At 34.2% G+C, this 12,137-nt stretch overlaps 1 protein-coding gene across 2 annotated transcripts in view; it reads right to left on the bottom strand.

The window, feature by feature from the left end:
- The window catches only part of LOC140441117 (nucleolar protein 4), a 553,801-nt gene that overhangs the window by 32,935 nt on the left and 508,729 nt on the right, over positions 1 to 12,137 (bottom strand). For both annotated transcript variants that reach the window (XM_072531571.1, XM_072531572.1), the window contains 2 exons: positions 4,470 to 4,613; positions 1,019 to 1,225 (listed from right to left, as the gene is read on the bottom strand). In XM_072531571.1, the coding sequence (XP_072387672.1) occupies positions 1,019 to 1,225; positions 4,470 to 4,613 (351 nt within the window). The remainder of the gene's footprint in view (positions 1 to 1,018; positions 1,226 to 4,469; positions 4,614 to 12,137) is intronic.

The raw sequence follows: 12,137 nt of genomic DNA, 5'->3' as shown, positions 1-12,137 counted from the left end.
AAATGACGGTGGTATATAAAAAATCGATGGGTGTATTTTAGAAACACACAACCAAATGTAAACACAGTCTAATAGTTCCGTAATGGAATATGTGTGTTCTCGACAGATCTACGTATACGGTACGCATGAGCCAAATACCGAGTGTAGCATTGGGGCAGCGTAATTTCTAACAGTACTTTAAAAACAAGCCACGTGTGTCAGCACCTGTTGAAACAGGAGGTTTGTTTCAACACTCAACTTTTGTACTGTCCAGAATTAGTCACGAAACTGCTTGTAATCGTTTTATGCGCATGTTCATCATTCTTATCGTCCGAAGACGGTAATTCGAAAACCCAGAGAATACAATCCTAGTGCGCAGGTCGGCTCAACAAGTACATTCTTGTATTTGTCCAATTACAGAAATGATTGTAATGAAACCGTCACTATAAAAAAATAGATAATCACAATTTTTGTTGGAACACTCAGAAGGACGAGGCGATGAACCATCATCTTTTGTTGGAATGTATTTTGTTCACTGCGCAGTGCGTTACCGTTACTTGCCGGTTTTTGTTAGAATTGCTGGAAAACTAAATGTTACATGTAAAGTTTCAAGAACATTAAAAATGAAAGGTATGTTAGGTATGAAAGGTAGTTATGTAGTAAGTGGTATTTATAACTTAAATCGAAATTTCCGGGTCATATTATCCGACAAAATAAGGAAGTATGAAATAAGTAGATGGGCGAGAATGAAACTACAAGAAAGTAATGGAAAAACTGCATATATAATGGTATATCGAACTAAAGAAACATGCTAGAACTCGATAGAGATCAATGGAAAAATCTACAACAGGAAAATTTCCAAACTGAATAAGGCTTGATAGTCTAGATTTTTTGTATGCGGTACCAGCTTTTATTTTTGGGAGTTTACAATTGCATAGCTATATGTAAATATTTTTTGCTTAAAAGACAACTTTCCAGTCTTGAATATTTACTTTGAGATACAACAGCAAATTCTGTTTCTAATAATGAAAACACTTACCGCATCCCAAGGTGAATTCGGATCTCTGGCTCTTTTGTTCCGTCTACAGGATTTCAGGTAGGTTCGAATTCTTTTTCGAGCTCGTTCAGCAAATTCCGGGAACTGCCTAGTGCAAGAATCGATTATGGCCTGGATTTTCTCTTTAGGTTGTTTACTAATAGGAACCATACGGTCTAAGTTTTCATCAACGAACAGTCTTACAAACATCTGAAAACAAAAAATAGTTTGTTAATATTTTTTAATTTGGAAATTTGTAGATAAAAAACAAAACTGTGCGTTATCGAGGTATGTAGTGGATAAAATGAAGAATTTTTTTGTAATAACAGTTGATTTTGTCGACCAGAATTATTATTCTTACTATTAACCTATAGATACTATAGATTATAGACTAAAACATAGATCTCTTAAATAAGCATTTAGAATTTTTTAAGATAAAACCAAATGGCTTACAGGTCTTACTAAAGTTCAAGTCCAACCAACTCTCCAAAAAAATCTTGTTGGACATCTATTGTTCTGTTAGTGTATCTTTGATTGCATATCATAGATTGGCAGTTGGATATGAGAAGGAGGTGAAGTTAGGATTCTGCGCAAGAACGGGAGAATTAGTAATATTACCCAGTATGTGTTAAAACTAGAGTAAATATAGAATAACAAATAGTAACTATATTTATTCGAGAACCCAAACTAAACATCGATGGCAGTATAAAAAGCAAAAATTCGTGACACTTGTCAGGATGCAAAATATAATGAGATGGCTAGAGCGTATACAGCAGAGATAATAATAAAAATAGTTTTAAAAAAGTCCCGTAGAAAAAAAAATAGAAGAAGACTGAAAGACATTATGAATGATTTAGTGAGAAACACGTAATAAAAAAGAAATATATTTATTTGAATTTTATAGGACTTAATATTAATATTAATGTTGGGAAACTATTCCAAAATTTTGAATCTTAAAGTTTCCCTAGCACAAATAGATCTCTCGCAAAAGACGTCATTTATTTATTGCATTAATTTTGTTTATCTCCATACAGTCCAAGATTTATTCTAATAATTATTAATTCATGGCATAATTAATGTGTGGTATAATTAATTTGTATGAAATATTGTAAAAACCATAGACATAGTGTAATGTGTGGAATAATAAACTAGATATAGAACTGAAGGACAATCAGTGAAGCCGACTTTTTAAAGTTTAGTGCGCGTTTTGTCCGTTAAGTGGACACAATAAGAGGACGACCGACAAACAATGTAAACATTGTTTGAAATTTCACTTGTTTCCTGTGATAATTATATGGAATTTTGTCTGGGTGGTTTTAAGTATGATAATCTAGCCGAAAAATAATCAGTTTTACTTATACGAGTGAATTTTGAATCCATTATTGGATAAGACATAGGTTTTCTAAAATATATTGGTTAATCTTTGGGTTTGTGGTTTAGAATAATTGTATAGAAATGTCACTAAATGGCACTAACGTCACTGCATGGGAAAGCAAATAAGAATCTGGAATACTCATCTATTACTGTAAGAATATAACGATTATTGGTATTTAAAGGAACTGATCCTCTAAAGTCGATACTAAGGAGTCCAATGGGAGATGTAGCTTTTATAAGTTTTGGAGAAAGCCCCTCATTCTTAAAGTAGCTCGGCTTGATTTTAGCATGTACTTGACAGTCACGAGTCATAGTCTTAACTTCATCGAGAGAGAAAGGTAAATTCTTTGATTTTATCCCGTGAAACATACGTGTTACCCCTGGATGACAAAGTGCTGTGTGAAGTGACTAATGCACCTACGTCGTGGTAGTAGAGCATTAGCAGATGAGCGATAAAGCATCTGCTGCTTGATTGTCTTTGGTCTTTGATTGTCTTGGTCGATATACGATGTCATATTTATAAGGTGCTAATTTAAGTATTTTTATATCTTTGTATTTTTTCATTTTTGATCTTACTGGAATGTTTGGTGTTGAACATAAATGTTACAGACTTTTGATCAGTGATGACTGTGAACGGCTTTGCTATAAGAAAATGACGCCACCTCTGATTCAACCATAGCATTTGTTTCTTTCTCCACAGAAAAATGGTTTAGCTCGCTGAAATTAAGTGATCTTGAACAGGAATTAACTGGTCTGGAATTCTGACTCAAGGCAGCAGCAATTGAGTGTTCTAAAGCATCAGTTTCAACAACAAATGGCATATTTTCATTGATGGCGTGAACAGACGACTTTGCGACTATATTTTCCAGATGTTCAAAATAAGATAAAGCATCTTCGTTCAATGAAAAATTGTTGACATGGGCTAATGTGTGGACCCTTTCGAAAAAAACCATTTTGAATAATGAGCAAACATACCCAATACACTTCTGAGAGATGCAGTCTCATTCAGTGGAGGCATTTTAAATAAGGGTTGCTATGCCTGTAGTAAATAACCTTTCTTTAGGCAATGTTTTCTCTTTATGTACTAAAGTAGTAGACTTCAGTTGTCACCATATCGAGCTTATTAAGATGGTTAGCAATACCTTGAGGTTAGACTCTATGCATTGGAAAAACAGAGGACTGATAAAACAAATGCTACTTCAAAAAGCCATGAACTAACTAAATATATCTTATTGAGTCATTCTTTTCAGAGCCGCAGCAAATCTTTTCAGAGCTGCAGTTTGCAAAATACAGATTGCAATGATGGTCACCAACATCCGAAACGGATAGTCACTACGAGAAGAAGAAGAGTCATTCTTGAATTTTATACAAAAAACGTAAATTGTTTTGTTGGTGTACCTACATTATTGTAATATATAATACAAATAATGCCTGCGTAGCGCAAGCGGTAGGATTCTTGACTCGCAAGCCGGTGGTCCGGGGTTCGAATCCCACCGCCGGCAAGAACATCTAGACATTTTAAAAATGTCTATAGGCCCCAGGTCGACTCAGCCTGAATAAAAATGAGTACCTTGGGTAAAACCAGGGGTAATAATAGACGGTTGAAGCGTAGCACTGGCCATGTTACCTTCCTTGTATACCGTAGGCCCTAGATATAGCAGACTACCCTGCTATACTCCCAAAGCCGCCACAGCGGTATAAAACGGGAGACTATTATATTATAATACAAATAATAAATATCAAAATTCAACAATCAACAATTTTTTTCTTCTTTTTCTTAAAATTTATTTACTAAAAAGTATAACATTAAACCCGCAAGATAGGTATCTTTTTTGTAATTGTTTTGGCATGAAACAATCGTTTTGCTTCTTTACAAGTATTAAGTTGATAAAGGAAGTCCCAAACTTCATTATTTCATGATAAAATTAATAAATAAAGCTTACATAAACGAGATATTATAAAATTTTCTTATATGCAGTTAAATTCTTGGCCCCTTATTTTTTCCGCCGAAAAATAGAGCCCTCTAGCGGGTTTAAATTCTATCTAGTTTATTTAATAGAACTCTGTGGTAAAAACTTACGTTAAATGCTTTCAGTCTTTCAGGGTCGTGAGTTTGTGCATCGATTTTATCATCACTTTCATCGTCGTCGTCATCTTCATCTTCTTTGTTTCCACTCGAACTCGTTTCGTCATGGGCTGAGCCTGTTTCGGCATTTACTGGACTCTGAAATGCAAAGAAACAGTAGTAAGTCAAAGTTAATTTATTTAGAATTATATGTAATGCAATGTAGATTATATGAAATAAAAATATGAAAGTTGTGCAAAAAAAACGAACATGGAAACGAAATAACTAACAGAAAAAGATTGCTAGAAATAACAAAACAATTTTATGAAGAATTGTATAGAAGTCGTCCACAACAACAGGACAATAACCCACCACAAACCAAAAGGAGTAAAGTAGTAACTGTAGACACTGAAGAAATGCCGGATATACAAACTAAAGAAGTAAAAAAACGCTTTAATAGAAAAAAGGAACAATAAACATCTCGGAGACGACCAAGTTGTGATAGAAGCTGTCAAAATGTGGTGTGAAGTACTACTACGGGAAATAGTTTCCCTATTCAATCTATGCTAAAAAATAGTATAATCCCAAGTATATGGAATAATGCAATTACCATTCTTATTCATAACGGAGAACAAAGCAGGGTCGACTACATAATATATGCCAGGTGGAATATATACCAGATATAATACTAATTACAGCAGCGTTAGACTACGTTTTAAAAAATCTAAAGTGGAATAGTGTTGACCTCCGCTTTAGTGGTGATATTGTTTTAATCACTGAAAACCTAGGTGATGCTCAAACAATGTTAGCTGAGTTGAGGGAAGCAACGAATAACGTTAGCGTACATATAAATTTTCAAAAAAACAAAATTCTTGACTATTATGAATAATAATTTACAAATAGTAAAGCATTTGTAAATTCCTTCAAATCCCGTCGTATAAATATAAAATATCAAAGAATAATCTTAGTGTATTTCTGTTCCCATTCATACAAATTAAAACACCGAATTCTTCCAATTCATCTTAGCGTCGCCGAGTAAAATAAACCATTTTTAGAGTTGTTTATATTTCTTGGGTGTTGTTTTCTTTGATCGAAACCGCTTTTAGGATATTCTGCGTTTCAAATAATTATTCCAGTTTATATGTTTTGTTTATGCTAAGCGAATGAATTTAAAAGATTATTAGATCACTCTCGCTAAAGCGGCTGTAGGCTAGAGTCGCTTATAATGTTAGTCAAAAATGTTTCTTCGAATTTGTATTGTTTCCTGTTTTGTTTCTTGTCATGAAAATGTAGTATTAATTCAGTAAATTTGTACTGTAAAGTGATACTAGTAGGAAAGTTTTGGGGAAGTTCTGATTTTTTCATTCCATATGTGTTTTGGGGTGCTAAATCTGAATCTGAGGTTTGCGGACAAAATTTCGTGACACAACATTTAAAAAACCAGAAGAAATCGGTTTTTTTGCTTAAAACTCAAAAACTGTTAACTTTTAGTAAATGGTCTGTTTACAGAAATTAAAGTACTTAAAGTTCTGTACAAATGTCACTATTTTGGTTATTGTACAGGCCAACCGTTCGGTCTCAAGTGCAAGTTGAAAATTGGCAATTTGTACCGGTGTGACTGCAAAACCCACTTTTTAGATTTGTATAGAAAGGTTTTCAGTTAATTTCCCCTAGTATTTAAGTTAATTAAAATAAAGTGTGAGTGGTTGTGATACTACTTCTGCATTGTTTAATCAAGGGAAACTGAAATTTCTTAAAGTCCTGCAGAAGAACAAAGATTTGCAATCGGTAATTGAAGCTTTCAAAGACCCTAATTCAATTCAAGATGAGATTGCCACAGCAGGAAACATGTTTCTCACGGCTCTATATGGAAAAAAAGAGACAAAACTAAACGATTTAAGATATAAACGTAATACGTATCTTCATCATTCAAAAATAAGACCAACATTTCCTCATTGCCCCCAACTGAAGCTGCTGCACGAGAACATTCACTGAGAGTTTACTATTAGGTGCAGCAGTGGTTATCCGGTCAAGCCACACCTAACGAGTAACAAAAAGACCCAAGTGAGTGGGGATGGCAAAAAACTAGTAGTGGTCTTGTGCCAGTACCAACTACTTTGGACCCTGCACCAAACTCAATACTCCGGTACATTTCATAAAAATGTAAAAAGGGCTGTCAACGCAATTGTGGATGTAGGAAGGCGGAATATGCGCATCATGCGAAGGCCTGTGTAACAATGTTGAGCCCCCAGAAGACAGCTCTGACATAGACGTAGAAGAAACTGAAGAAAGAGAGAGAGGTATGTTGGATCTGACAAGTTATTTTGTAGTCATTCATCTCTCCTTGATATAGGATATGTGTCTCTCCTCTTTTTATTTTCCAGGAAAACGACTCCCGACGCTGACGATGGAGCAATCAGACCCTGAGCCAGGACCCGATGCCATCGAAGAACCTCAGTACGATGCGGAAGGTATGTTTAATCTCACAATCTATTTTGCAATCTTCACCTCTTCTTGATAAATGACTTAACTTTAAACTTTAATTTTCCAGAACAAGCAGAACCAGGACTGATCGTTATCGAAGAACCTCAGCCAGGGCCTTCCAAAAGACAACGGCTCATATAAATTTTGCATATTATAATTTATAATCATAATAATATATGATCATAAGTAACGAGATTTTAAGTTTTATTTTGTTACGAGTTCTACCTACCTACTGAATTTGCATAATTTTTGCCTTTTTTCTTTTTAATTACTTGTGTGGAAAACCAGGTGACATTTATCAAATGACAGCATCCATAAAAATTAAATATTGAAATGTAAAAAGTGGGTTTTGCATAAACTGCTAAAAATTTACAATTTTCAATTCGCACCAGAAACCGAACGATTCGTCTGCTTGTATTTGTAGAAAATTTCAAGTACTTTAATTTCTGTAGACAGACCATTATGTTGCGTCACGAAATTTTGTCCGCAAACCCCAGATTCGGATTAAGCACCCCAAAAAACCAATGGAATGAAAAAATCAGAACTACCCCAAAACAGAAATATGCAGTAGCAGTTAAATGTTTCTTATTGAGCAGTTATACAACAGTGTTTGAAGATGGCCTCATGTTGCCATTGTGCTGTGCCTGCTCCAGTCTTTGAAGGAGACGAGTTTTCAAGGTTTGTGTTCAGCCGGTGCTGGCTTCCGCCCTCATCTTCTTATCCCTGTTCGTCATTCCGGAACTGCCCCCAGTATAATTCCAGTTCCCGACCCCAGACATGCAGAGTGAAATTTAAGGTAACTTTTTGTGTTAAGAGAGTAGGCGCAAAATATCAGGCCAATGCTTTTTAAATGCATTAATTTTTTTCGAATCCTAAAAAAACTAATAATTATTTTTGAAAAATTTAAACGCAGAATGAAATAATTACTGAGGGCCGAAAGTCCCTGAAAACTTCTATAATGTTTATTTTAATAAGTTACAGGGGTGAAAAAAAAGAGAACATTTAGTGTGATTTTTAATTTCAAATATCTCATTCAAAAAAACTTTTCGTTTATTCTAAGGGACTTTCGGCCCTCGGTAATAATGTAATATTTCATTCTGCGTTTAAATTTTTCAAAAATATTTGTTAGTTTTCTCAGGATTCGAAAAAATGATTGCATTTAAAAAGCATTAGCCCGAAACTTTGCGCCTACGCTCTTAAATCTTACCGTAAAAGTCAAGATAGACATTTTAAAAAAATAATAATTGCTTTCATTATTTAAAAAGGATAATTTTTTATTTATTTGTTTGCCACAGTTTATAGTCCAGTAACATTTGCAAGTTTTTGTAGCATCTCCCAAGTTTGTAAATGAATAGAACACATGTAAGTTTTTCTTTGTTATTTTTATATTTACTTTTGTGACTGTCTTTATGTATTATCTGTATTTTTAAAACTGTTTGTGGTGAGACACAATAAATGTTAAATTTTTTTTTTAAATTTTTTTTATTTTTTTTAACAAAACCTTTTTTGAGTTTCATTTTAAAAAGATATGTTCTGTATTTCTAATAATTATTTCCTTGGTTAAAACTAGTTGTTGTAATAGTTATAATTAGGCACCTCGAAGTGACGTCCTTTTTAAATTACTATGGGTGTTTCCTGTTTCCTTTCTATGTTTTGTTTTGTTTGTCCCAAGAGAGTCATGTAAGTACTCCTTTGTTCCATTTTTTTGTAGTTGCCCCAATCCAAACCCCTTGTCATTTACTTATCCACGACACCAGCTCTCCTAACAAACCCTGAGTGCCGTCCGCATACGTTTCGATTATTTTGCTTGCCCTATCTCCGCCCCAATAATTTCTGTCTCCAATTTTCTACCCCTTATAATAATACCCCATGTGGTAGGCAAAATATATCGTTATAATATAGCGCCCAATGTGAGACCAGAACGAGAAGTAGAGATTGTTTATTGTGTTCCTTTTCTTGTATCTGAATGACCACAAGTGTATACTCGTGATCGAAGGTGTTGTTTAGTTTTGACTAGGAGCAGTCTCATTTAGTAGTCAGAACAAGAATTGTCTATTTTGTGTCATTTTGTGTGGCTCACTCAAAAGTCAAGTTTTCAATATTATTAGTATTTTTGTGTACCCCCTGTATGTGTAGTTTATTAAGTCTGTATTTTTGTATCCCCCTGTACGTGTAATTTGTTAAGTCTGTTGTTTTGAAACATTTTTTAGTTGCATTGTGTAATTGCTTTCATTATTTAAAAAGATAATTTTTTATTTGCCACAGTTTATAGTCCAGTAACATTTGTAAGTTTTTGTAGCATCTCCCGAGTTTGTAAATAAATAGAACACGTGTAAGTTTTTCTTTGTTATTTTTATATTTTTTGCTTTTGTGACTATCTTTATGTATTATCTGTATTTTTGAAACTGTTTGTGGGAGACACAATAAATGTTTAATTTTTTGTAAACCATTTTGTTTGTTTATCTTGACTAACTCTCTAACCCTTTTTTTTAGTTTCATTTGAAAATATATGTTTTCCATTTTTAATAATTATTTCGATAGTTACAACTAGCTGTTGTAATAGTTATAATTAGGTACCTCGAAGTGGCGTCCTTTTTAAAGTGTTTCCTGTTTCCTTTCTGTGTTTTGTTTTGTTTGTCCCAAGATATTCATGTTAGTACCCCTTTGTTCCATTTTTTTGTAGTTGCCCCAATCCAAACCCCTTGTCATTTACTTATCCACGACCCCAGCTCTCCTAACAAACCCTGAGTGCCGTCCGCATACGTTTCGATTATTTTGCTTGCCCTATCTCCGCCCCAATAATTTCTGTCTCCAATTTTCTACCCCTTACAATAATACCCCATGTGGTAGGCAATATATATTTGTTACAATAGATGGAGAAGAAATAGATAGTCCATGGATAAAAATACTTGAGCCATGAGATGAGAATTGGTAAGGATAATCAAACTTGCGATATATATCATTATATTGTTCTAAAGCTATTTTCTTGTGGCATCTTAATGCAATTGAAGACATTGGGACCAGAAGGGGACAAGCCACCATTTCGTCAAAAATTAGTTAGAAATCGCACACTTTAAAATCATATTATCATATCATATAAGAATCGAAGTTTAACATTTTGCCAATATTCATAAGCATTAAGGGAGATAGTATTGATTACACATCGAGACTGAACGAAACGATATCTCTGTTTAACAGTCATGGTGCCTTCTAAGCATAGACTACTCCTGAACCTTTGTTATGTAAGATATATATTCACCCACCCCGTTGACAGCAGAGCCCTGCTACTGTCAAGTTACTGTTTTGGATGAACCGACCGTACGATAGTCCGTCCAATGAAGGTTTGTCATCGCTCCATAAAATAAATATTTTTAATTACATATTTAATTACCAGAACAACCAGCCGCCGCACTATATCTTAAAGCAGAACTACCAGAAAACCTACAAATCTGAGCGTTCTACTATATTTCTTGCCGCAACTATGCCAACTACCAGTTTTGCACCAGTACCAGTACCCACGCTTCTCTTAAAATCCTCTCGCAAGACAGAGATAGAAGGAGAAATTTGGAGGAGGTCTATATCCAACAAAGTGGACAAATTTGACTGTGTGATAATGATAATGAAAAGAAAAAAAATGTTAGTCTGACAACAAATTATCTTTTAATTTTTTTGATCCGTTCTATTCTAACGTCCGACAACTGTTTAAAAACAGATCTTTGTTTTGAATATGATGCTACTCTTTAAGGAAAATCTACCTACTTTATTTGCAATTATGACTACAGCGAGTAGAAATGGCTTTTCTACGGCTTGCAAAATTGAATTCGTACGACGTCTGTGTTTATACGGTAGACGGTTAATCAGCTCTCAGTTGTTTCATTACATTACCAAAGTAAGTAGATAATGTTATTCCGAGAAGATCCAAAAAGGAAATGTACCGCAACGTTGCCGCTTTTTAATAAATTACTTAAAATACACAAGATATTCTAATCATTTCATATTATGTATTTTATATAAAAAGGGATAAATTTTGAAATATAATCGATACATAAATTTCTTCTGTAACTAATCGTATCGAAGAGTGCATTAATGGGCAATCCGAAATTAAGAAAAAGAACTAATAAAAGGTAAAATCTAGATACGGAAATATTGCAAGAATATAGGAGAGACTAGGAAGACTTGAGACAAGGGAGGAATGACACACTACAGTTATTTCCTAAAAACGCCGAAAAACAGAAGTTACGCCGAAAGTAAATCTTAATCTTGTGATATCGTTTTAGTTTGTAGCAAGGTTAAGTGCAAATTCGAGTGGATGCTTCGGGTATTGTGACCTCAGGAAGGTTTTGAATTATTTGTTTAATTACCAGATAAATTAGAAGTTAAACAAGAATTTTAGGTTAAATTATTTGAACACATGCTATATAGGGAGACATGAGAGTTGCTTTAGCGAGACATGAGACGTCTCATGACTCCCTGAGACGTCTCATGTCTCCCTAAATAGCGTATTGTAAAATAATATGACATTCTGGTTAAACACTTGATTCACTGGATTACTAGTATTTTTAATTATTAATGCCCATTTGCGCCAGATTCCTTTAAATTAACTGATAGTTTTACATGTTATTTGATGATTAAAGTGTTTGTTAAGTAGTCGTTAATTTTTAACAGAAACTGGTGCAAATGGGCATAAAACTGCTAAACCGATTAAAATGATAATATTGTTTCAGATATAATAATATGTCCGGTTTCTGGATTAAAAAGACAGAACGAGTAGTTCCTCCTCTTAACGTTATGAAAACAGCAGTGGAGCAAGTTCTTGGGGGAGCAAAATTACGCGCAACTGCAAGGAAATATGATATAAGCAAACGCTTAACAGGTATGTGCAAAATAGGAAATTACATGCCCTGACGACAACATTACTTATTCACCTGATTTTAAAACTGTGTTCACCCATGAAGAAGAGGCTCGTTTATCGGATTATCTAGTCCGTGCTTCGCATATGCACCATGGTTTAACCATGGTGCACGTCAACTGGCATTTCAATTTGCGAAGGCCAACCATATAAAATATCCTAAAACATGGGATATTAAATCCATTGTTGGATTGATTGGTATCGCGGTTTTAAGCATCGCCATCCTGAGTTATCGCTAAGGACTCCAGAGTCAACCAGTTTGTCACGATGTACGAGTTTCAACCGCACAA

This window comes from Diabrotica undecimpunctata, chromosome 5 (genome assembly GCF_040954645.1).
Source record: "Diabrotica undecimpunctata isolate CICGRU chromosome 5, icDiaUnde3, whole genome shotgun sequence".
Classification (NCBI taxonomy): Eukaryota; Metazoa; Arthropoda; class Insecta; order Coleoptera; family Chrysomelidae; genus Diabrotica; species Diabrotica undecimpunctata.
The sequence above is the reverse complement of the archived record's forward strand: the minus strand, read 5'-3'. Positions and strand labels throughout refer to the sequence as shown.